General features: G+C 35.5%; 5 protein-coding genes across 7 annotated transcripts; 1 reads left to right on the top strand and 4 right to left on the bottom strand.

Moving 5' to 3' along the window:
- The first annotated feature begins 868 nt into the window (after positions 1-868).
- LOC113296566 (uncharacterized protein C3F10.06c) lies at positions 869-3,517 on the top strand. 3 transcript variants are annotated; one of them, XM_026544864.1, is made up of 7 exons: positions 869-1,213; positions 1,504-1,652; positions 1,758-2,445; positions 2,567-2,670; positions 2,762-2,870; positions 2,966-3,025; positions 3,182-3,517. In XM_026544864.1, exons 1-7 carry the CDS (start codon positions 934-936, stop codon positions 3,349-3,351), a joined length of 1,560 nt encoding a protein of 519 aa, XP_026400649.1. In that variant the 5' UTR covers positions 869-933; the 3' UTR covers positions 3,352-3,517. The 3 variants fall into 3 exon arrangements, with proteins under 3 accessions (XP_026400649.1, XP_026400650.1, XP_026400651.1); XM_026544865.1 differs by having other exon boundaries at positions 3,195-3,517; XM_026544866.1 differs by having other exon boundaries at positions 1,001-1,213; positions 1,509-1,652.
- A 206-nt stretch (positions 3,518-3,723) lies between these two features.
- On the bottom strand, positions 3,724-5,808 carry LOC113300561 (histidine-containing phosphotransfer protein 4-like). Its single transcript, XM_026549766.1, has 6 exons — positions 5,742-5,808; positions 4,840-4,970; positions 4,654-4,722; positions 4,446-4,517; positions 4,121-4,193; positions 3,724-3,983 (listed from the first exon to the last, which is right to left on the bottom strand). Exons 1-6 carry the CDS (start codon positions 5,799-5,801, stop codon positions 3,936-3,938), a joined length of 453 nt encoding a protein of 150 aa, XP_026405551.1. The 5' UTR covers positions 5,802-5,808; the 3' UTR covers positions 3,724-3,935.
- A 512-nt stretch (positions 5,809-6,320) lies between these two features.
- On the bottom strand, positions 6,321-7,193 carry LOC113294269. Its single transcript, XM_026542667.1, has one exon. The coding sequence runs from the start codon at positions 7,191-7,193 to the stop codon at positions 6,321-6,323; it is 873 nt and encodes a 290-aa protein (XP_026398452.1).
- Positions 7,194-7,381: 188 nt separating this feature from the next.
- LOC113294270 lies at positions 7,382-9,185 on the bottom strand. The gene is made up of 3 exons (XM_026542668.1): positions 8,903-9,185; positions 7,997-8,652; positions 7,382-7,765 (listed from the first exon to the last, which is right to left on the bottom strand). The coding sequence occupies exons 1-3, from the start codon at positions 9,183-9,185 to the stop codon at positions 7,382-7,384; spliced, it is 1,323 nt and encodes a 440-aa protein (XP_026398453.1).
- Positions 9,186-20,455: 11,270 nt separating this feature from the next.
- Positions 20,456-22,722, bottom strand: LOC113300560 (histidine-containing phosphotransfer protein 4-like). Its single transcript, XM_026549765.1, has 6 exons — positions 22,590-22,722; positions 21,701-21,831; positions 21,521-21,589; positions 21,287-21,358; positions 20,899-20,971; positions 20,456-20,748 (listed from the first exon to the last, which is right to left on the bottom strand). Exons 1-6 carry the CDS (start codon positions 22,647-22,649, stop codon positions 20,701-20,703), a joined length of 453 nt encoding a protein of 150 aa, XP_026405550.1. The 5' UTR covers positions 22,650-22,722; the 3' UTR covers positions 20,456-20,700.
- Between the last annotated feature and the right edge of the window lie 2,725 nt (positions 22,723-25,447).

Below are 25,447 nucleotides of genomic sequence, written 5' to 3' on the forward strand. Positions count from 1 at the left end.
TCTGATACTCACCCATAATTTCATAATCATAGCCTTGTTAACCACGACCAACCTCTTAATACCTGAGCCACTTTCTCTGCTTGGACAACATAAACTTTCATAGGCCATAGTAAAGTACCTACCTTTTTCGGCATCACCAGACCATAGAAAGTTTTTAATGGCGTTTTCTACTTGTTCAATCATCTTTCTAAGCCATTTATAAATAACACAACCATTGAATGTATAACATAACTTGAAATCACAAAACGAATTAACACCAATGTAGCTTGAAAATACAAAAGCTTACCCTTCCAGCCAACCAACTTTTTCATAATCTTCTCCACTACTTGTCTGACATGAATATGCTTGACAATGCCTGGTTTCAATTGAATACCTAAGTACCGGTCAGGAAAGACAACTCTTTCCACCTCCAAAAAATTAGAAATAACAATGCCATGAGAACAAAAACCACTCCCATAACAAAATTTACTCTTGGTACGGTTCACATATTGGCCAGAGGCCTTTTGGTATATACCAACATCACATTCAAATTGTGCATAATATACCAGTTATCTTTGCAAAAAATCAGAATATCATCAATAAAAATAAGATGCGTAGGCACAAAAAAAGGACACATTCACCCGTATATGCCATCCTCACTAACGTTTAGATGCGGCTCAATCAATAAGCTTCACCAGCATCAGGCGGGGCTATACCATACACGACTAGCCGGAGCCGCTTTATCCACCAAAGCCGACCACTAACCACCGCTATTTATTTAGAGAAACCAGCCCGGGGCCCGGAGCCAATATTCCAGCCCATTTACAGCCACCTCTACTATGTAAGCTGCTCGCTCCATAGTGCAGACTGAAACCCTTGTTCTGTTCTTCCTCTGTTTTCACTTTCCCAACCAAAAAGAAACCCTAATTTGAAATCAATCAACTGAGATCATCAATGGAGGAACCAAGAATGAACATATACAGAATCTCAAGAAGTATAAAAAAGAAAGAGAATTCATTATACAATGCCTTGAAATCAATCTATGAAGACTCCATATTTGTTGGTGAAATCTCTGAAATTTGGTCACAACTTCCACTTGTAGCAAATTTACGTTGTGGGTTATGGTATTCACGTCAGTTTCATTCAACTTGTTACTTCAAATCTACTGATGGTCATTGTAATAATTGGTCTTTCAATACTTCTCGCCTCAATCTTCACATTGCCCATCTCGCTGGTTCGTAATCTAATCTCTCTACCTTTTTTTAATCTAATTTATGTATTAAAACCCTAATTAGTGATTTGGGGCTTTAAAAGTCTAATTTTTGGTGAATTGAAACTCTAGTATAAAGGATTTTTCAATGTCTAATTTGTGTTGTATTGAAACCCTAACTAGGATTTGGGGGTAACTGGAGATTGGGGGTTATTCAAAAGTCTAATATTTGGTGCGTTGAAACACTGATTAGGGGTTCATTGAGATTTGGGTTTTTCATTAAAGGCTAATTTTGGTGTGTTTTGATGGGGTAGGACAGAAGGGAGGGTGTATAATTGTGGATTCAACGAGGAAAGGTAAACGATTTCCTGATAGTATGGCAAAGACGATTCCGATATGGACTTGTGTGTTAAACCGGGCTATTCGCAATAATTTAAAGAATGATCGGAGTACTGATGATTCAGTAAGTACTTGTTATTTCGTATTATCAGTTAAATTTGTGTTTTTCTTTTGTAACTGTTTAAATGGCATTGATGATTTTCTGAAAAATGGAAGTTGTTTTATTTAGGAATCAAATAGTTCGGTGGGGGCAAATGTTGATAGGAAGAACATGGTTCTTGATTGGGATTGTTCATTGCATCTGCCTCCGTGGGTGTCTAAAACTGAAAAAGCTTCTATTGAAGATAGGTTAGAAGAATGGACTAAGGAGTTAGAAGCTAGTGGTGTTGATATTGTTTCTCTTGCATCTGCTTTAGATAAGCCATTACGTCCGCTTTGGGTTTCACAGAAAACTGTTATTTGGTTGAATGAAGTACCTGATGTTGATTCGTGGGATTTCACTCCCATTATCCTTGTTTCTGCATCGTGTTCGATGGGTGCTATTCAGCAGAGGACAACTACCTCGGAGTTTAGTTGGAATTATATATCAGGAGCTGGAGATGATGAGGAAAGTTGGGCCAGGGGATTAACGCCAAGTCTTTTCTGGAAACATGTGTACGATCTTATAGCCTCGGGGCCAGATGTGTGTAACCATAAGGTAGCTGATATTGTTGAAAAGGATAGAGTTTATCGTTCTCATAGGGGACAAAATGCTCCACAAATTTCCATCAAGCCTAAGATTTTGTCTCCCAACAATCGTCCGACGACAATTGAAAATCAGTGTATGGATCATGATGCCGATACAAGGTCTTCGGCTGAAGGTGGTACTATGTCCTGGTTGGGGTCGACTAATGTTGCAGTTGGCACAAGTCAAAATGGTATTATTCTACTTCAAATAAATTCCATTTTGTTACATCATTTTGGGAACAATTCAAGTTTATCTTTTAGGTCAGTTTTAGTTTTATTCTTTTGCTCACATTTTTGCTTTTTCTGATGCAGCTTCAACCGTTCATGAGGAAATTGATTGCATATTAAATTGCAGTAAGGAGTTAGTTTCTCATAGTCTTCCAGATGCAAGCATGTACTTGCAGCTGCCAATTGTGGTATGCATTATATAGGTTTTCTTTTCAACAAATTTTCATTTCCCCCACCTTGATAAGCACTTTGTCTTGTTTTTTGATTGTTTATGGACAGACCTCAAAATATGACCGATTTTCTTTGCTAAGTCATCTTCCTTCGGCGCTTAAATTTGCAAAGCTGAACTTGAGCAAAGGAAAGAAACTGTTAGTCTGCTGTCCAGATGGTAAGCAAAAAATGTATCTACGTCATTGTGATTAGATTTTAATGTCGAATGTATATTCCTAATACCTTTCATGAATGATCAATTTCTTTTTGCAGGGGAAGACATCAGTGTATGTGTTAGTCTTGCAATACTAACATCCTTATTCGACAATGAAGGTACCCTCCGCTGCTCTTTGCATATCTATTTACTCGAGATTTAAAATGAAAATAACTGAAGGAGAAGTATTTCCTTAATGAGGATGCCAAATTGGCACCCTAAAAGTTACTGTGAGGAATTCTTTTCTGGAAATACTCTAATGTGAAGTCTTGTAGGTTTGTACAACAGCGGAAAGTCCTTCACGGAGACATGTATTTCGAAATGGGATATGCGGAAAAGACTAGTGTTCATCTGCAAATTTGCAACAAATGCACGGCCATCCCGGGGAAATTTGAGACAGGTTTTCAATTTTCTTAACAAAGATGGATGCATCTCATCCCAGTAGGCAGTAGCAGAACCAATAGTTCTTTTTGTTTTTTTTCTTAAACTATTTTTCATCTCTTGTGAGGCCCATTAAGAGCTTAAGCTGTGTATTTTCTTTGTGTGCCTCCTGTTGAACTTTCAATTTTCAGAGACAAAGCTGTTTGAAAAACCTAATTTGCAGTGTTTAATGAGAGTAAGTGTCTATTAAATTCGTAGTTGTCAGACAATGTGGTTTAGCCGAGTTTTCACGGAGCTGTATAGACATATATCGATGGTACCACGGCTGACCATATCGCCCATATGGGTGTATGAATCGTGTGTTTTTTGGGGTAAGGCCCATGAGCATTGGAAGCCTTATGGTGCTCTTTGAGTCATTTCATGTAAAAGTGGCAAACCATTAAAACAACATTCAAAACCAAGAATTTCAAGGCATCTTAAACATGGGTTTATTCTTAAGCCTAACTAGCTTCAACGTTACAAAGAAACCCAACATCCTAAACTAAATTCCTTGCTCCATATGACCTACTACCGCCTCCACCAAACATCTGCAGCCTGTTTCAACACTTGTTGTCGTTGCCATTGACTTAACCTACCAACCATGATTTCTTACTTGGGACGATCCGCAGTCTGGGAGGGTCCAGCTTGTCTTGCTGCCTGGTGAAGCAAAAGAGAACGAACGATCAGTTCTAATCGTGATGGGTATAGCTCGTTGTCCGATGATATTATTCAACCCACTCTAAGAATGAGCGGACAAAAATAGTATAGACTACTAAAGAGTTCAAAATCCAAACCTGGAAATATGCTTCAAGTTTAGTTCTGAGTGTTGCTAATTCCTTCTTCAATTGCTCGAAAGTGCCTCTAACCCTGCACAATCCATGAATTTGAGAACTCAACTAATAATAATGTTGTCATAAATTAAGGAAAATAAACAAAATGTGGTCCATGTGTATATTCATATGACCAAAATACAATGCATGTGCAATATACCTTCAAAATCTAACACAATCCAAATCATTGCATACGGTCCTTAAGTGATTACTTAAAGTTGTACCAAAACAATAAATCTAAAATGTTAATACAATGGTAATGTAAGGAATAGGAGATTTACGGGCTTACCCTTCAGCATCTTCATTTGTGCAGTGATTTCTGAACAATGTAATTTCATTCTTCACCTTTGCAGCTCCAATGCTGCATTAGTTTAGCGATATTAAGTTATTTAACATTAATATTTACATGGCCTAGTCATTGTTGTGTTTAACTTTCACCTACTAAATGAGGTGTACATTTATGTCATATTTGATCTTATTGTTTGTTTGGTAATTACCTGCAGCAACTGCCCTTGAAATGGTGCATAAGATCTTCTAACTTTTCGAAATTGATTGGGTTTTTCGCTCTACAGTAGAAATACTATCATGTTAGCACATACTCCGAATGAGAAAATAAATCCATTCAAACAAGATAATGTGGAAAAGATATATTGAGATGCGTAATATATTTTTCATTCACTTACAGTGCCCGATCAATGTTATTACTGTGCCTGACATAGTCCCTGAAGAACATCGTAACAACTTCCTCGCAGAAATTCGGATTGTCAGTATCCTCTAATTCTTCTAACATACTAAATTGTTCATCCAAGTATCCCTGGAAAAATCACATGCATGATGGAGAATTAATAATTGCAAATAATTAAGATCAAACCAACGTGTATGTAAAAGAAAATATTGATATAGCTTCATTATCAGAGAAAGATCTGTAGCCAAAAATCAATAGTAGATTTCAAAGATCATGGCCGCCCTAAAATAGTGAAAGACCTTTAATGGCTAGCTATTTCTTATTGTTTAGACTGACAGGTGATACCGGAAAACCGACGTTAACGAGGATTAGTGTTGACTTAAAATGGCTTTACAAGTGTGAGATCTCTGATGAAGTGAGCTAGCATGTATGTTGCTATATATTTAATATAGATTTTCATATACTTTTATTAATGAAAATCTTCAAACCAAACTTAATGAAGATATGCATGAAAAATCTTGTTTTTTCTTGATGATAATACTAATTGTATTAATACTATCTACTACTTGGATTAAGTGGTAAGGTGGATGGTTAGTGATATCTACGAACTGAGGTCTAAACTCACCGATCAAAATATGGAGAATGTGTAAGTGAAGTTTTACCGGAAAGATCCAGAGCTTAATTAACTTTTACCGGAAAAATATATTCACATGCATGCATCTGATGCACCAAAATGAATATCCACAAAGATCAAGATTCAGGTTATACTTTTCTTATTTGTTAGCAGTTGAAGAAGATACAGATGCACAACTTGTTTGAAGAAAGAAAATATACAAAGATACTGATATCAACAGAGTGGTTAGCTCATGGGAGTAGAACCGACTAGAACAAATAACAAACCTGCTTAAAGAGAGCCTCTCTCATGGAAGCAACACGTTTTTGCATTTGTTTGTTTGACATCTTTAAGTAGAAGTGAAACAGAGAAGTAAACAAATAAAACTAAAGTGATACAATAATTTCACTCGTTCTAGACAGACAAAAAAGAGATGGTTGTTGAGTTGTGATGAAGAGAAATGAAGAGAGCAAGGAGACTATAAATAGGGGAAGTAAAGGAGGAGTGAGAGAGGGCAGGGCGGCTTAACAAATGTAAGCAGAAAGCAACATCGCTTATAAGGGGAACCAAACCAATAATTTTAACCAATATTCTAAACGGACCCTCGCCCTCTTTTTTTCTTCTAAATCATGTAATTTTATTACTCAATAGATAAACTCAAAGTCAAGAAAAGTAGTCTTGACATGCCAAGACTAGCTTACATGAAAGAAAAAATGAACTAAAAAAATTTACAGGATATATCTCTATAGTTTTATTTCAAGAGAATCTAAAATAGCGAGAATCTTCATGTTCCATTATTTCCAAAAAATAAGGCCTGCCATCATATATTATTACTTCTCATCTTATAAGATTAGTCTCTTTCTTTGCTAACTGGTCAGCTGAGAAGTTGACTTCCTGTAAGAATGTCTGAATGTTATGCTTCTCAAAATACTAGTTATATTCTTCCATTTGTTCTTGACTATCCAAGGGATTCTACCACTAATAAATGCCAGTATAACTGTTTTTGAATCCAAACTAAAGCATACATCTATGAAGTGTTTACTCACTGCACATTCCCCTTCTATAATCAGTGTCATAACCTCTTTAATATAGTTTGTGGTAATTCCCAAACCGCCACTTCCTGCACCCAAGCATGATCCATCACTTTTTCTACCAACAAAACCAATACCTGCATCTCCTGGGTTTTCTTTGGCAGCACCATCACAACATATTAAAATTTGGTTCATCTGAGGCAGTTTAAAAAATACTTCCTTCACAGTAGAACATTTGCTTTTGATCCCCTTAATTCCAAATCCTACTATGATATTTAGATCATTCATACAATTTTTCATGGTTCTATTAACTCTTATTCCACATTCCTTTGTGAAACTTAAGATCTTGTGTTTGAACTTTTCAGCATTAGGATTAATATTCTCATACATTCTCAAGTTTCTTGTCATCCACAGTTCCACCATTACAGAGAATGCACTGATATACCATATCTGTCTAATGGCAGAACTATGTTTTTTAACAAATGCAATAACTTCATCAAACTTTGTAGGAGTAGTAAGATTAAACATACCTCCAATCCAGTTCCAAATTTCCATACTGAATGAACACTCCCATATAATGTGCTCCATATTGTCTTGACCATTCCCATATAAGTAGCATTTGGATACTATATTAAATCCTTTCTTCCTGACATTTTCTTCAGTTGCGCATGCTCTTCTGAGCATTTTCCACATAAGGGCTCCATACATATTTAGCCCAAGCAACTTATTAATACTTTTCTCTTATTTGTTGTACATCATTGGCAATTGTAAACCTTCCAGTTAGGTCAGCTGTCCATATTCTTTTGTCATTTCCAGTTCCAATAGCTGGTAATTTATTTAGCTCTAGAAATTGTAGCATTTTTCCAGGCACTTGCCGTTCTCCATTTACTATCAAGTCACTTACTTTTTAAGTTCTTGTGTTGTTGTACAAATGGGTCAGAGTAATGTTGATTAATAAGAGCATTTTCTTTCACCCATTTATCCTGCCACACTGAGATATTTCTTTCATTCCTCACCAGCCATCTACTTCCTTCATTAAGTTTACTCATCACCCATTTCAGTTCAAGCCAGATTGAAGATTTTTTGTAACCAGTAATCCAGTCTCCATTTTTGTTCTTGTACTTTTCCTTCATAAATCTAGTCCATTCTTCATCCTCAGTTTCAATTTTCCAAAGCAGTTTCAATAGTAAAGCCTTGTTAACCACTTCCCATCTTCTAATATCAAGACCTCCTTCAACAAAATGTGAATTTACTTCATCCCATTTAACAGTTATCAGTTTCTTCAAGATGGATCACCAGTCCGGATCCATAAGAAATTTCTAATCATCCTTTCACATTCTTTAATCACAGATTTGGGCCATTTGTATACTGACATGTTATATATGGGTATACTACCAAGCACAAATTTAACTAAAGTTAATCTGGCATAGAATGCAAGAAGTTTACCAATCCAACCAGATAATTGCTTTTATAGCATTTCTACTATCCCCCGAACTTGGGTATTTTTTTACTCTTCCAGGACACAGTATTACACCCAAATATTTGTCTAGGAAGCCTGAAAGCTCCATTTGTAGCCTTTTTGCAATTATATATCTTCTTTCTTCAGTAACTCCTCCAACAAAACATTTGCTTTTTGCTCTGTTAGCTGTCTGTCCTGGTGCAGATTGATACTTCATTATAAAACCCATTAAGTTGTCTAGTGTTCTTTTATGCCCATTACAGAATAAAAATATATCATCTGCAAACATTAAATGGGATGGCTTACATCCATTTTTATTAACCATTGTTTGGATCAAACCTTCTTGAATCATTTTGGTTAAGTTTCTGCTCAGTACTTCTTCAGCTATCACAAAAAGTATGGGAGATAGTGGATATCCTTGTCTGAGACCCCTTCTTACTTCAAAGAAACCAAATGGTCCTCCATTTACTAGCACTGATATTCTTGCAGATTCAAATATTATCCTCAACCAGTTAATTCCCACTTGAGAAAAGCCAAAATGCTTGAGTGTTTCAAAAATGAATTCCCAACTCATTGAATCAAAAGCTTGAGTGATATCCAACTTCAAACCTACATTACCTCCTCTTCTTTTAGTATTTAACTCATTTACAAGTTCAGAAGAAAGAACAATTTTCTCTTGAATATTTCTCCTTTTATGAAAGCTCCTTGCTGGGAAGATATCACCTTATGCAGTACTGAGTGTAATCTTGTTGTGATTATTCTTGTAATGATCTTAAAACAAAAATTAGACAATCCAATTGGTCTAAATTGATCTGTTTTCCTAACACCAGGTATTTTAGGTAACAAAAACAGAAAGTTGGAGTTCATCCCTTTTGGTATAAATCTGCATCTCCAAACGAACTGTATTGCATTAATTAAATACTGGATATGATTTCCCATGAGAATCTGTAAAAACTACCTGGAAATCCATCAGGGCCAAGTGAGCTGTTTGGATCCATAGAAAAAACTGCATCTTTAATCTCTTGTGCTGAAGGCAGAGCATCCATGAGAGCATTATTTTCGTCAATTATTACTTTAGGAATAGTGTCAAAAAGACTTTCCTCAAATGACACATCATGATGTTCAAATTTCTTCTTAAAGTGGGTCACCAACAAATATGCAATATGATTTTGTTCTGCAACTATATTACCATTAGTATCTTCAAATTCTGCAATATTAATATGTGCATTTCTAACGTTCATAGAAGTATGAAAGAAACCAGTATTTGCACCTCCCTCTTTCACCCATTTGATTCTTGATTTTGATCTCAGTAATTTATTATATTATTGGGCAACCAGTTCATGCTTTCCCCTTGCAGTTATTAGGTTATTAAGAAGATTCACATTTTCTGGTTGAGCATCTGAGAGTAAAGCAGCTTTTAAAACTTCATCTTCAGTTTCTTTGACTTTAATCCTCAAGTACCCAAACACCTCCCAGTTACACTTCTTAACACATATTTTGAACCTCTTAAGTTTACTCATAAAACTAAAAGCAGGATTATCAGGACACTCTTTCTTCCCAAGATTGTTTTATAAGTTGCAGAAATTCAGGTTGAGAAGTCCATATTGGTTGATATCTAAAGTCCGGGACACTTTTCCAAGACCCTCGCCCTCCAACTGAACGATTCCTAAACTTCTCCTCATAACAACAAAGAAGACCCAGTGAGCCTGCATTCATATGAGACTCACCATTCACCTAAAAAGAATTCAACCAGCATTCTTCTGCTAGTCAGGAAAGAACCGCGTTTAGGGTATTTTTTTGGACGATATGTCTAGAATCATCCTATAAAGTGAAAATTTCGTGTCAGCCTAGCGTCTTTTCAAAGTGTAGATTTACAACTTAGATTCAAGACCGTCTTAAAATAATTTTCACTAGTCAAATAACGTTCACAGGTTGGATGGTTATTAGATTCAAGTTGTCCCAAGAACTTTTTCTTGAAGAGCTAATGTAGGTCGTAGAGATAACTTTGTTGTTCCTTAATTTGGTTGCTATAAAGAACCAATAAGAAATCAATAGAAACAAAATAAAATATCTAAAATGAACAAGATTTATATGTAATTGATATCTCTTACATATGACCTGGTGTATTCTTATCCCTGTTTCTAAAATATCACAATTTTTCATCCTTTTCTAGTCAGTCTGTTTAATGCATTTTGATTTTCTACTTTCTTTTTAATGACATCATGCATCATCATGATCATCGTGCAGTGCATGAACAAGGGCAGGAGAGTGTAACTTTATTTTGTCATTGATGATGATGCCTTAGATTTACTGATGCTGGTGTCGATATTCTTCTTCCCCCACGCACCTAACTTTGACATTTGTTTCTAGAAATGAATGCTTAAGATTTTCTAAAATCTAGTAGCAGTTGTTTGTTAATGCGAAAGTAAATGTTATTATGAATGAGTATCAAATATTCCTGCCACAATATAGATGGTGTAAGTTGCCCACAGAGGAGAATATAAAAGCAAGAATATAGATAAGAAATTAATGAGGAAGCAGCTCAAATATTTCTGTTTATTTTTCTTCTTTTAAGCATATCTCAAAGTCATTTTTTTTTGTTGGTGTTGCAAACATGATAAACACATAGAAAACACCAAGCCTTACAAGTTCGCTAGACGTATTTTTAACTTTTCATTCTTTTTTCTCTGTTAGTTGTGTCATTTAGTTTGCCAGATTTTCTGCTTGGGAGTAATCAAGGTGTCCACAAAAGGATGCGAGCCTCCAAGCCAAAAAAAACAAAACAAAAAAAAGAGTGTGCTCTTTCAGGATTCTCTTTTGTTGGAGATAGAATGTGACATAATCTTGCAATTTCGGTGGCTTTGTCTCTTTTTTGGTGTTACCACAATCACATGTAGCAAATGCGTCGTTGTACGTTGAGGCCCATATTTATGCGATTTTTTGTAAGAAGAACCTTTTAAAGAATTAAGTCAAAGGGGTATATAATAGTTGCTAAAATTATCTCGATCAGCTCTTTGTATATTCATTATTCTGTATTTATTAATTAATTTTCGTTATTAAACACATGTCTATTCTTTGTTCAAGGTGGAGTATAAAGTTACAATACAACACAGATTTACAAATTTTGGAACAAAGAATAAATTTTGGTCGTGTGGCAATATTTGAGGTCACATGATAATAGGGAGTAATTGTACCGGGGTTAGTGATGGTCGGCAGTATGAATGTTGAAATCAAGCAATTCAAGATAAAATCTCTTTTTTGTATGGGAACTACCCCCTGTTAATTTGCAAGATTGTCAATAGGGCCATCAATTGGCTTATGGGGTGGACCAATCCATAGGCAAGAGATATTTTGTCTCATGTGTATTTTCGTACACCTCCAATCGAAATGGTGCCCCATTAGCTTCCTACTTCTTTTTTTCTTTGTTTTAGAGGTAAGGCTGACTGGCCGGAGTAGATTTAAATGGGCAGAGGCATTCACAACATAACTTAAAGACTATCCCGAACTTAAAGACTGTCCCCAAAAAATAATAATTCTGCTATGAGGGCCCCTAAATTGCCAATGGGAAGTTGTGTGCGGCGAACTTGCACTGTTTTAGAGCTTCTTCAACAATGGTTGTGTGTGTTTTCTAGGTGGCAATACAAACAAGAAATCCTCATTCCAATTTTCCACAAGTTTAGGAAGGAAAAATAGTTCATCTTCAATGGCTTTGTTTGTGATTTTTCATGGATTAAACGTAAATTTTATTTTTAGTAATTTTTAGATTTTATTAGAGCTACAATGGTTATTTTATATATTGAAATTAATTTAGGTAAGCAAAAATTTAGAGCTTCTCCAATCATATTAGGTAAGCAAAAACTCAGAGCTTCTCCAATGGAATGTGTGTGAGGATAAATATTTAAATCCACATGGGATACACATCAATTTTCTCTAAAACCCTTCTCCGACGAGTCCAAATTTGTTCACACTCCTCTAAAGAGTGTATATTTAACATATTCTTCTGATTGGTTGATTATTTAACTATTGGCCCCATTACCCTCCATGTTCAGAATCTCGACTCTCATTACATAACTCCCTAAATTAAATCAATGGTGGAGATTGAAATGAGTATGGAATGACGTGGCTTAATTTTGGGAAGACATTGTCAGGGTGAATGTCTAACTAGATATTCACCCTGACAATGTCTTCCTATCCTAGTCACTTTTATGTTAGTGAAATAAAATGATAAAATAAAAATAGAATGATTGTTAACCAATTATTAAATAACACTTAAGAAACAAAAAATTAAGATTGATTTGGGTTGGATGAACTTTTTTAGTTCCCAATATTTGTAAATTTATATTAAGGGAATTTTACCAAGAGAAAGTCAAGACAATGATGACACATATGAAATAAGCACATCAATTATTGGAGAAGCTCTTACCAGGATAGCTTGTCATTGTCAAGATGAATGTCTAAACAAAAAATTTTTAGACAAGGTAAACTAGACATTCACCTTCACAATGCCTAACAAAAATTAAGCCATGTCATCTTCACATTTATTTATGAAGTTGGGGTTGGAAAATTTTTTTACGAAAAATGAATATCTATCCTATGTGGACTTAAACATTTATCTTCACATACAATCCATTGGAGAAGCTCTTAGCAGGACCTCAATGCATAATCCTGGCAAGTCACTTGGGGTCCGTAACAAAGCACAACAAAGCCCTGCATCATATGAGGGAGAGAGAAAGAGATTCACTCGGAAGAATAATTAATAAGGTGGTGAAACCAGAATAGGACATCAACGGGTATGAATTTAGACCTTCACACGTCATTTGTTCATTATTATACTAGGATACACACCTTTGTTCCAAGTCAATTTCAGTGGCATCAAAACATTTTATTGGTTGTGAAGGGTTCGACTTTGCTTCCTCCTACAGTGGATTACCAGAAGATGAATTTCTGAACACAATGTATCCGTAGTCTTTTCCAAAAGTAATATAAATCCTCATAAACAGTAGATGATATGCAGAGATAGCACATATTTCCAGGACTCGAGTCAGGGTCAGAGCCAGGTATGGCGCTTGCCAAGCGACTATTAAAAGTTATTTAGGTATAGCTTTACAAAAAGAATCTCTAAATTTGCTATTTTATTCATTGTTTCCCCTAGATAACGGGATTGTCATTATTGTCTTGTCTTGGGTCCCCTCTTTTCACGGTGTAATATATTCACAAATTGCATGTATATACCATATAACGGAACCCTACACAACACATATAACAAAAGAGAAGTTGCTTTAAAACTCTAACATGATAATTGGGAATGAATCCTTAGCTTTAGGGGAAAACAGAGGGGCTGTGAATTTCGTGTGGAGAATGAACAATAGTGGTAAACCAATGAGAGGTGGAGAATCATATGTACTAACCAAAAGAGGAAAATGAGGGGAATCCCAAAAACAGTGTCGATAGAACATTAGCTTTACTCATTGCGCCAACACTATACAGGTCTTTGTCAACTCTGATCTAAATTTGCTACAACCCTGGCTTACTTGCGATCGCAGGCATAGCCGTTGGATATTACACACATAGAGTTGTATAGGCACACCTAACATGTATACTTTGTTTTATGCATGTAAACCTACATTAGGAATCCGTCAACTTTGGTTTTCGGGGTATACACTACTCATCATTGAAAGAGATAGGTATATCCCTTTTCTCTTTTCTGTTAAAAGAAGAAGCAACAAGGAAAGAAAGCTGTGGCAAGGTGAAACAGTATAAGAATCACTACGTGTATTGTTGGTTTCTAATTCTTTTTTTTGTTGTTGTTGGAAAGACTTTGATTCTTATCTCTCTATCTATCACTATCATATATTGTTGATAAGAATCATTATCTGGACAGCGATAAAGTCTACACTTGGTATTTCTAAGTTTTGCATATGAAGTCTACGAACAATATATACTCTCAGAGGTGATTCACAAAAAACAAATACACAACTTATACAGCAAGTGGCAATTCTCAACAAACAAATATCCATAGATCTTTTAACAGATAAATCATACACAGTCAGAGGTATATAATTCTAAGCAACAGATACATATATGATTCTAACAAACAAATATCAGAAGTGATTCTAACAAACAAATATCAAGACATCATTTGACGGACAAATCTAGTGTAAGTGGTGAATCTAAATAAAGAAATATGTACGTAGCTTTTCACGAACATAATATACTGTCAGAGGTGAATCAGTACATCTTTATCCTACAAACTGAACTCAATGATTTTCATGCAGAATTCGGAGATCTAAGTAATGACAACTGTAAGATGAAACTTAGCTTATATAAAGACAACTCTCTTTATTGATGTTTAAAAAATCTCTCAAAACTAAACACAAGCTCTAATCTTGCTCATATGATCAACCACAACTTTGGTGATCATATATATATATAACTATGAATTCCTTTTCCTAGTCCTATTACCTTATTACATGTCTTACCTTTTCTTAGAACTAGATGACTTCTAATTCCCTTAGGATTACATCAATTTCCTAATCTTGTCCTAACCAGCTTGTTAGTGACTTCTATGTTGAAGTTTAACCAACATTCTCCCCGTTAAGCTTCAACCTTACCCGTGACATATCTTGTACTCTAATCAATTGTCTCATTTCTTCAAACTTGATCCGAGCTAATACATTTGTCAATATATCTGCTTTCTGCTCAGTTCCTGGTATGTGTTCAACGTTGATGATCTCCTTCTCGATACATTCTCGTATGAAATGATACCTTTTGTGAATGTGTTTCGTCTTTCCATGAAACACTGGATTTTTAGTGAATGCAATTGTAGACTTATTATCAATCTTGATGAGAACTTTTTCAGGTTCTCTTCCTCTGATTTCACCCAACAGTTCTTGAAGCCATATTGATTGTTTAGCTGCTTCTGTTGCGGCCATGAACTCAGCTTCGCATGATGACAGAGCTACTGTGTCTTTCTTATGTGAACACCATGTAATAGGTGCTTCTCCTAGATAAAATATATGACCAGTTGTACCTTTTCCATCATCTTGGTCAATATTATGACTGCTGTCACTATACCCAACAATTCCTTTTGATCCTCCTCGACCATACTTCAACCCATACATGATTGTTCCTTTTAGGTATCTTAATATTTGCTTCATGATGTCACCATGAGACTTGCGTGGACTTTGCATATAACGACTAGCTACTCCCACTAAGAAAGCCAAGTCTGGTCTTTTGTGTAACAAGTATCTAAGGCATCCAACATTTCTTCTATAACTCGTTGGATCAATCTCAGCTTCTTCTTGTGCTTTTGAAACTTTAAGTCCAAACTCCATTGGTATCTTCTTTGGATTACAAGTTTCAAGTCCTGCTTCTTTCAGAATTCTCCTTGCACAAGCTTCTTGTTTAATCTGAATCCCATCTACTCCTTGATGGACTTCTATGCCAAGGTAATAAGTGAGTTTTTCGAGGTCTGACATCTCAAACTTTGATGACATTTCTCTCTTGAACTCATTGATCACCTTAAGGGAGTTTCCAGTCAAAAAATAGATCATCTACATAGACTGCAATCACAAGAAGCGTTCCCTTTTCTTCTCTTCTGTATACTGATGTTTCTTTAGAGCACTTAACAAAACTGATTTCTCTTAAGATTTGATCTAACTTTGTATTACAGGCTCGAGGAGCTTGTCTTAGACCATATAGATCTTTTGATAACTTACAAACCTTATGCTCTTGTCCTTTTACTTCAAAACCTTCTGGTTGTTCAACATACACATCTTCTCGCAATTCACCATGTAAGAATGTTGTCTTAACGTCTAAGTGGTGAATTTCCCATGAGTTTGATGCAGCTTCTGCTATTAAGAGACGAATTGTCTCTAGTCTAGCAACTGGTGCGAAAACTTCATCAAAGTCTATGCCTGATTCTTGAACGTATCCCTTAGCTACAAGTCTTGTCTTATATTTGTTAATAGTTCCATCAGCATTTCTTTTAACCTTGAAGATCCACTTAAGACCAATCACTTTTACCCCACCTGGCTTATCAACTAGAAACCAAGTCTTGTTTCTGTTGATTGAAATAATTTCTTCTCTAAATGCTTGTGTCCATTTAGTCGAGACCTTTGCTTCCTGAAAATTCCTTGGTTCATCATTAACAGAAAGTAGCATAATCTCACATTCTTCTGCAGCTTGAAGAACATAATCCTCCAGATATTGTGGCTTTTGTATCTGTCTTGTTGATTTTCGCAGTGGAATGGGTTGAGTTATTTCATCGATCTCTTCTTCTTCTTCGTCTTCTTCTTCTACTTCTTCGTTATTCTCATTGTTTTCATTATTCTCTTCTTCTTCTTGATTAACATCATTGTTTCCATTGGTATTGATGATTATGGGTCCTTCGCCTTCATCAATTACTTGACCCCATCTCATGTAAAACATTCCTGGATCCCTACTTGGTCCATCATTAATTTCTTTCCAGTTCCAGTTTGCTTTTTCATCGAATACCACATCTCGACTCACTATCACTCTTTTCGTTATTGGATTGAATAATCTGTAAGCTTTGGATCCAGGCTCAATTCCTAGATTCACAAGAGTCTGAGATCGATCATCCAGTTTCTTAAGAGTTGCAGAATCAACTTTTGCGTATGCTTTGCAACCAAACACTCTTAAATGATCTATGTTTGGTTTTCTCTTTCGCAAACTTTCATATGGAGTCATGTCTTTCAGAGCTTTCGTAGGTATCCTGTTTATCAGGTATGTGGAGTGTCGTACAGCTTCTCCCCATATATAATTAGGTACCTGCATAGCCTTTAAAGAACTTCTTTTCATCTCCATTAGAGTCCTGTTTCTCCTCTCCACCACTCCGTTTTGTTGTGGTAGCCCTCGAACCATCTTGTTCTGAGACATAGTTTTTAAGGTTCTGAAACTTATGTGTCCTAACCTTGCGTGCCACTTCCATGTCTGATCTTCCAGTCTCATATTCAGACACAATGGCCTTCCAATCATGAGACTTATCTTGTAGAGTCTATTCTGTGAGCGTGAGACTCTAACTAAGAGTCTTCCACTTGGGTCATGAACTGTTAGATAATCTTGTCGCATTCTAACATCACATCCAACTTCTGTAGCTTGTCCTAAACTTAGAATGTTGCTTTGTAAGTTTGGGATGAAGTAGATGTTTGTGACAAGCTTCTGTTCTCCGGTCTTGCTCTGAAATAGAATTGATCCTTTCCCTTTAATTTCTACAGAAGATCCATCCCCAAACTTCACTTGTCCTTTGATTTTCTCATTGAGTTCAGAAAAATAGTGTCTCTTACCAGTCATGTGATTGCTGGCTCCATTATCTAAATACCATATTCCTTCTTCTCCATCCTTTGATTCGTAGTTCTTTGGTATTAGTTTCCCTTCGTTTAAGAATACAACTTCGTGCATGAAAAGAGCTGTATCTGCTTCCCTTGTTTCATTCTTGTTTGCTTCTTCTATCTTTTGTATTCTTTCAGGGCATACAGAGGAGAAGTGTCTTGGTTTATCACATCTGTAACAAATAATGTTTGATCTATCCTTCTTTTCTTTCCCTTGGTTTTGATCATTCTGACTTGTTGTTCTATCTTGTGAGTTAAACCTTCCTCCCCTTCCTCGGCCTTTGTTTACTCTACCACCTCTTCCACGACCTCTTCCTCTTGTCGCAGAGTTTTGTTGGTAAGAGTTTGTGTACAAGAGTTTTCCTTGAGTTTCTCCATTGTTTTCTTCATCAAGGATTCTCTCTTCATATGCTTTCAATCTTCCAATTATATCTTCATAGCTAGTCTTCTTTAAATCTAAGACTTGTTCGAGAGAAGCTATGATATGAATATACTTGGATCTTGGTAAAATATTGAGAAACTTCTTTACCAGTTTATCTTCATCAATGGATTGTCCAAGTGACGCAGCTTTTGAGGCTATCTCTGATAGCTTTCCTGCAAAGCTATTAATAGTATCAGTGTCTTTCATCTTCATTCTTTCAAATTCAGATATTAAGGTTTGCAGACGGGCTTCTTTAACTCGATCATCTCCGAGATTACGTGCCTTTATTGCATCCCAAATTTTCTTTGAAGTTTCCTGTTCACCAACTTGTAGAACAAGACATTCTGGTATTGCTTGAAAGAGTAATCCAATGGCAACATTGTTTTTGTCTGGGTCCAATGTACCAGGATCAATTATTTCCCACACCTTGTAGATTTTCATAAATACCTTCATTCTCATGGCCCATACTGTGTAGTTTGTGGCGTTGAGGATTGGAACTTGTATTGATGGTGGCGTGAACTGTTTTGCACCCATAATGGTGGTTTCGTTCTCCATGGCTCAGAAACAAGCTCTGATACCAATTAATGGCAACTGCAAGATGAAACTTAGCTTATATAAAGACAACTCTCTTTATTGATGTTTAGAAAATCTCTCAAAACTAAACACAAGCTCTAATCTTGCTCATATGATCAACCACAACTTTGGTGATCATATATATATAGAACTATGAATTCATTTTCCTAGTCCTATTACCTTATTACATGTCTTACCTTTTCTTAGAACTAGATGACTTCTAATTCCCTTAGGATTACATCAATTTCCTAATCTTGTCCTAACCATCTTTTTAGTGACTTCTATGTTGAAGTTTAACCAACACTAAGATGCAATCTGCATGATCAGAGTTTAGGGATACGGTCTGACTGACTCTATATTTCAATGTTCCTAGACATTTCATGTGGTTCTAACTGGTGTTACAAGTTATAATACTGTGACATTGCTTAAAAGGACACCCAACTTACAAGAGAACATAAAATGATTACAGACCAAGGAGATGATTATGTTAACTAGCGATTGACTTTGTATAAAAGGTCAATATCAAATAAAAGGGAAAGAACAAAAACCATTCTTCAGTGGTATTCTTATTCGACAATCATGTAAACCATGATGGATATGGAAACACTGATGTGACTCATGTGAGTGTGAGAATATGACAAAACGTGTAAATGTATATCTGAAGCCTGATTAAATGATTGAAGTAGCTGATATGATTATTTGATGTAACAAAAAGTTTTATTCTAGTTGTATATTCATTTGAAAAAGAAAACTTGAGTTTTTCTTGACACCTCCCACGAATTACCAAGTGAAAGTTCTCATGATTTTGACAAATGGTCATTCAGGTAACTGCGTGTTCTTCTAATACAATAAGTTAAGGCAGATAAACTCTGCAAAGAGATAGATTACAGCAACCAGAATCCTGATACATGAACTCAAAAGAATATGGGAGGTTACAACCTCAGCTATATCAGCAGCTTTCGTAGCTCCATCCAGCAAAACTCTATCCAAATAAGCTGAATCAGACATGATTTCCTCGTAACGAACCTGGAAAAGTAGAGGACCAACATGACGGGACCACATTCTATAATAATCGAAGAAGAAAAGGGAAAGCAAAATGGAAAAGGCTATTAAGCTATGTTAGATAAATCTTCCTCCAACTTGTATGTTGTACGTACTGGTGTAGGTTGTGGTGTATACTCCGAATGGTTCAATCAATCCATAAAAGCATAAGCAAAGGTTGACAAGAAAATACATAAATTTGATAAAATCTTTGCATCTGATGTCTGCCGAATATAGTTTGGATAAATATGTGAACTGTCGGTTGGATACCGGTCATTTTCAACCCCATCACACTCGTAAGAGCCTACTCATAACGAAATCCTGGTAAAATTATGTGAGCGTCAAAACATGTGTCTACATACACCTTGCTTAAGTCGCAGACATGTAAATCTATCTGTATACAATCAACATGCGGATGAAAGTGCTTATAACTCGTGTTTTTTAGGATGCCAATTTAAGTGGATGTTAAATTGACATCCTAAAAATACCGCGAGATTTTTTTTCTTCTGGAAATACTCTAATATGAAGTCTTGTAGGTTTGCGGGAAGTCCTTCACAGAGACATGTATTAAGAAACGTGATATGCGGAAAAGACTAGTGCTTATCTCTGCAAATCTGCAAAAATGCACGGCCATCTCGGGGAAATTTGAGACAGGTTTTCAGTTTTGTTAACAAAGATACATGCATCTAATCCCGGTAGCAGAATCAATAGTTGATTTTTTGTAATTTGTATAATAATTATTGTTCATCTCTTGTGAGGTCCATTATAGACATTAAGACGTGTATTTTCTTTGTGCGCCTCCTGTAAAACTTCCAAATTTTGAAGAGTGAGTGCTGTTTAAAAACGCCAAGTCGCAGTTCAACAATAATAGATATGGTGTTTAACGAGAGTAAGTGTCAATAATAATTCCTAGTTGTCAGACAATGTGGTTTAGAGGGAGTTATAGCCGAGTTTTCATGGAGTTGTATAGATATATCTCGATGGTACCGTGGTTGATCATAATGCCGATATGGGTGTAGGACTCATGATCATTAGAAGTTTTATGGTGCTCATTGCATGGTGTGGTTTGGGCATTGCCTATGAAAATTCAATTTGAAATCATAAACTAAAAAGCAAGTAAAAATTGGTTAACCATTAAAACAACATTCAAACCAACACTTTCACGACTTTCATTACGAAAAGGCATCTTCAACATGGGTTTATTCTTAAGCCTCTCTAACTTCAAGGTTACAAAGAAAATCAAAATCCTACATGTAACTAAATCCCTTACTTCATATGAACTACTACCGCTTCCACCGAAGTACATCTGCAGCCTGTTTTAAACCCTTGTTGTCGTGCCATGCATTCACTTCACCTATCAACCATGCTTTCTTACTTGGGACGATCCGCAGTCTGGGAGGGTCCAGCTTGTCTCGCCGCCTAAGGAAGCAAAAGAGAACGGAAATTTAGTTCTAATCTTGAGTGGAATACAACTTGTTGTCTGATGATATTATTCAACCAACTCTAAGATTGAGTGGACAAAAATAGTATTTTCTAAAGAGTTCAACATAGTATTGAGAGTCCACAAACCTGGAAATATGCTTCGAGTTTAGTTTTTAGTGTTGCTAATTCCTTCTTCAATTGCTCGAAAGTTCCTCTAACCCTGCACAATTCATGCATTTGAGTACTTAATATTGGATAATCAACTAATAATAATTTTGTCATAAATTAAGGAAAATGAACAAAATGTGTGGTCCATGAATGCTTGCATATGTCCAAAATACAATGCCTGTTTCATACATGCGTATGTCAATACCTTCAAAATCTAACATAATCCAAATCATTGCATACGGTCATTAAGAGATTACTCGTTGGTCGTTAAGTGATTGCTCTTTGTCGTATGAAAACAATAAAGGAGACTAAAGCCAACATGCTAATGAAATGGAAAGGAAAGGAATAAGAGATTTTATGGGTTTACCCTTCAGCATCTTCATTTATGCAGTGATTTCTGAACAATGTAATTTCATTCTTCGCCTTTGCAGCTCCAATGCTGCATTAGTTTAGCGATATTGAGTTATTTAGCTTTACATTAAATTTTACAAGATCTACATTAAATTTTACAAGATCTAGTCGTAGTTGTGTTTAATTTTCACCTACTAATGAGGTACACGGTTACATCATAGTTGATCTTATTGTTTGGTTTGGTAATTACCTGCAGCAACTACCCTTGAAGTGGTGCATAAGATCTTCTAACTTTTCGAAATTAATTGGGTTTTTCGCTCTACAATAGAAATATTATCATGTTAACACATATTCTAAATAAGAAAAAAATCTCATTCAAACAAGATAATGTGGGAATAGAAATGTTGAAATATTTTTTTCATCCACTTACAGTGCCCGATCAATGTTATTAATGTGCCTGACATAGTCCCTGAAGAACATCGTAACAACTTCTTCGCAGAAATTAGGATTATCAGTATCCTCTAATTCTTCTAACATACTAAATTGTTCATCCAAGTATCCCTGGAAAAATCCACATGCATGATCGAGAATTAATACTTGCAAATAACATTAAACTAACGTGTACAAGAAAATATTGGTAGCTGCATTAATTATCAGAGAAAGATGTGTATCTAAATTAATAAGGCCATCCTAAAATAGCGAAAGATCTATAATGGCTACTTCTTACTGATCATTAGAACCTACATAAATGATGAGTACTAACTTAAATTGTCTATACAATCTTGGTGCATGTTCAGTCCATTTTTACATCATCGGCAAACACAAGATCACAAGTGTGAGATCTCTTGTGAAATGAGCAAGCAATTAAATGTTGTTATATAATGAGTATTGGATCCTCATTAATTAGTTGTATTAAGATCTTCAAACCAAACTTAATGAAGATATGCATGAAAAGTCTTGTTTTTCTTGATGATAATATTAGTTGTTACTAACTACTTGTGTACAGTGGACAGCTGGTAATACCGACGAACTGAGGTCGAAAAATCATGGATCAGTATATGTAGCTTGTGTAAGGAAATAGTTTTGATAACCGGAAAATCTCATCAAATGATCCAGAGCTTAATTTTAGAAACAGTATTGGGGACATGCATGCATCTAATGTACTAAAATGAAAAGCCACAAAAAGAAGATCTTAAATTTTTCTTATTTATTAACAGTTGAAGTAGATATTTTATGCACAAATTGTTTCAAGTAGGAAAATGTACAAAGATATATTGATATCAAGTAGGTTTGGCTCATGAAAAGAAGAAAGAACAAACCTGCTTAAAGAGAGCCTCTCTCATGGAAGCAACACGTTTTTGCATTTGTTTGTTCGACATCCTTTAATGGAAGAGAAGGAGAGAAGTAAAGAAATGAAACTAAGTGATACAATAACTTCACTTGTTCAAGACAGAGAAAGATATGGTTGTTGAGTTGTGATGAAGAGAAATGAACATAGCAACGAGACTATAAATAGGGGAAGTAAAGGAGTAAGAGAGGACAGGTAGAAAGCAACGTTTCATCAAAGGGGAGGTAAACCAATAATTTAAACAAAAAAACTTAAACAGGTTGTCCAACTAAACGACTCTAATACTGTTTCATCACAGAATACTCTTTTTTCTTCCGACGGATCCGCATTTGTGTGTAACCTGCCTGCCATTTTGGGTTTAATATCCTCCTCTCTTAGAGTCGGGGACAGGTGTTTTTAGGGCGATTTTGTTTGAAGTTTTAAACAGACGCCGGAGAATTTATTGAGAAATTTTTTGGCCACGTAATAGTTTTTTTTAAAGTGTAAGTCTAAATTTTCGAAATTAACTGTCAATAACATTCACCGTCTAAATTTAAACTTATATTAAAACAATATAGAGAAATTGGATCAATTGTCCAAATATTTTTAAAACATGATTTTAATGGACGAGTAAAAATTAGTATGGGTGAAATGGACACCAAGAAAATAGCAAGAATGAATCTAGGTTCATCCTGGCTTAAACTTAAAAAATAGCGAGGGTGAAACTGGATGCATCCTGATGTAAATTAAAAATAAGAAAAAATATTTGAAAATGGGTAGGATGAAACTGTTTCCATCCTTCCTATTTTTATATTCTCATCTATTTATACAGTATCAAATTTTACACGTCTTTTTCCATCCAGAAATTATCATTATTAGGTTAATTAACCAATTTTGTGAACAACATAATCATACGGTAGAATTAGAAGGTTACTAGATTCAAAATTGTCATGTGAACTTTTTCTCAGAGAACAAATGTAGAGGCAATATTGTTGTTCCTTATTTTGGTTGCTATAAAGAACCAATAAGAAATCAAGAGAGAAAAAAATATCTAAAAGAAGAAGATTTCTACGTAATTAATATCTCTTACATTTGACTAGGTGTATTCTTATCTCTCTTTCTAAAATATCACAATTTCTCATCCTTTTCTAGTCAGTCTGTTTAATGCATTTTGATTCTCTACTTTTGTTATGACATCATGATTATCATGCAGTGCATGAACAAGAGCAAGAGAGTAAGCATCTGATTATTATTTTTGTCATTGATCATGATGACTTAGATTTACTGGTGTCGATACTTTGACATTTGTTTCTAGAAATGAATGCTTAAGATTTTCTAAAATCTAGTAGCAGTTGTTTGTTAATGCGAAAGTAAATGTTATTATGAATGAGTATCAAATATTCCTGCCACAATACTGACGGTGTAAGTTGCCCACAGAGGAGAATAAAAGTAAGAACATAGATAAGAAATTAATGAGGAAGCAGCTCAAAGTTACTGTGTTCACTCTTCGCTGTTTTTTGTTGCAAAAATCATAAATAGATAAAAAAACATCACACCTCACAAGCTTGCTAATGGCGTCACGATATATTTTTAAACTTTTATTTTTTCTAGTTATCTCATTTAACTTAACAGGCTTTGTGCTTAAAAGAGTGATTAAGGTGTCCATCAAAGAATGCAAGCAGACATGGCAAAAAAAAAAAATTGTGCCCTATCATGATTCTTTTTTGGTGTTACCACAATCACATGTAGCTCATACGTCGTTGTACGGTAAGGCCCATATTGATGCGATTTTGTAAGAAGAACCCTTTTACGAAATTAAGTCAAAGACTCATCAATGATTTTCGGGTCAAGTAGCAGATGGCGGATCATGAGTAACGGCTTATGATGCCGATTTTTGACCCAGGAGGCTGGTTTTTTTTGTTTTTGCTTTGGTGTGTTTGATGCAGATTTCAGGTCATAATTTTTGAGTCATTAGACAGGTAATAAGTCAAATGAAGAATTTAGGTCACGCGATCTATTTTAGGCCAACAAAAAAGAAAGAAAAAAAACTGTGTCTTCATTTTATTTTCCGGTTTCAAACTTACAACGGCAAATTTTGAGCCACGATGGGTATAGGGTTGCAACAAAGAGTTCTTGTCGCATAACCATTTCCAGGTTGTGACAATTTTTTGATCGATGAGGTAGTCTTTGGGTCACACTAAACAACATTTCAGTGACGAGGTGTATACTGGTTCGCAGTGGTAAATTAAAGGCCACAACATACATTTTGGGTTATGAAGACGGTGATGCTGATTTTAGGTCAGAACAAAAACTTCCGGTCATAATATAGTTCGTCGAGCATACACATTTTATTTTTGAGCCACTAGGCAAGTTTTGCACCCAGAGACAAGTTTTGGGTCCTAGCAGCAATTTATTTATGCCAAAAGGTGATGCCAACTTTAGTTAGTCTGACACGTGGAGGTAATCATTTCAAATGATGCTAATGGCGTGGTAGCTTTTCTAAGCTAAGAATTGTGTGCCCTGGAGCCATCCATATTCCACAACCTACACCCAAGACCATCTTACAAAAATTCGAACAGGAGAAATACCGGAAATTCCCCCGGAATGCCTATTCTGCTGCTTCAAGTTACTGTTTAATCGACTAGTAAATTGCCAGTGGGATGTTGTGATGCGGCGAACATGCAGTGTTTTAATTAGTAGGACCGTAGTGCATATTATTCTTGGCAAGTCATTTGCGGTCCAGAACACAGCACATACAGAACCTGGATGATATAAGAAGGAGATTCACTCACAAGAATATTTTTTGCTTCCAAAGCAAGGTGGTGATACCAGAGAATAGGACATCAACGG

This window comes from Papaver somniferum, chromosome 7 (assembly GCF_003573695.1).
Source record: "Papaver somniferum cultivar HN1 chromosome 7, ASM357369v1, whole genome shotgun sequence".
NCBI lineage: Eukaryota > Viridiplantae > Streptophyta > Magnoliopsida > Ranunculales > Papaveraceae > Papaver > Papaver somniferum.

What these genes read in the sequence shown, in the direction of transcription:
- LOC113296566 (XM_026544864.1), top strand. Translation starts at nt 934, where the DNA reads ATGGAGGAACCAAGAATGAACATATACAGAATCTCAAGAAGTATAAAA. An exon ending in TCACATTGCCCATCTCGCTG is followed by an intron (nt 1,214 to 1,503) that starts GTTCGTAATCTA and finishes TTGATGGGGTAG; the next exon opens with GACAGAAGGGAGGGTGTATA. An exon ending in ACTTGCAGCTGCCAATTGTG is followed by an intron (nt 2,671 to 2,761) that starts GTATGCATTATA and finishes GTTTATGGACAG; the next exon opens with ACCTCAAAATATGACCGATT.
- LOC113300561 (XM_026549766.1), bottom strand. Translation starts at nt 5,801, where the DNA reads ATGTCAAACAAACAAATGCAAAAACGTGTTGCTTCCATGAGAGAGGCT. An exon ending in ACAAATGAAGATGCTGAAGG is followed by an intron (nt 4,194 to 4,445) that starts GTAAGCCCGTAA and finishes TGGATTGTGCAG; the next exon opens with GGTTAGAGGCACTTTCGAGC. An exon ending in AACTTGAAGCATATTTCCAG is followed by an intron (nt 3,984 to 4,120) that starts GTTTGGATTTTG and finishes TTGCTTCACCAG; the next exon opens with GCAGCAAGACAAGCTGGACC.
- LOC113294269 (XM_026542667.1), bottom strand. Translation starts at nt 7,193, where the DNA reads ATGTATGGAGCCCTTATGTGGAAAATGCTCAGAAGAGCATGCGCAACT.
- LOC113294270 (XM_026542668.1), bottom strand. Translation starts at nt 9,185, where the DNA reads ATGAACGTTAGAAATGCACATATTAATATTGCAGAATTTGAAGATACT. An exon ending in TGGCCCTGATGGATTTCCAG is followed by an intron (nt 8,653 to 8,902) that starts GTAGTTTTTACA and finishes ATATCTTCCCAG; the next exon opens with CAAGGAGCTTTCATAAAAGG. An exon ending in TAATACTGTGTCCTGGAAGA is followed by an intron (nt 7,766 to 7,996) that starts GTAAAAAAATAC and finishes TCCATCTTGAAG; the next exon opens with AAACTGATAACTGTTAAATG.
- LOC113300560 (XM_026549765.1), bottom strand. Translation starts at nt 22,649, where the DNA reads ATGTCGAACAAACAAATGCAAAAACGTGTTGCTTCCATGAGAGAGGCT. An exon ending in AATAACATTGATCGGGCACT is followed by an intron (nt 21,590 to 21,700) that starts GTAAGTGGATGA and finishes TTTCTATTGTAG; the next exon opens with AGCGAAAAACCCAATTAATT. An exon ending in ATAAATGAAGATGCTGAAGG is followed by an intron (nt 20,972 to 21,286) that starts GTAAACCCATAA and finishes TGAATTGTGCAG; the next exon opens with GGTTAGAGGAACTTTCGAGC.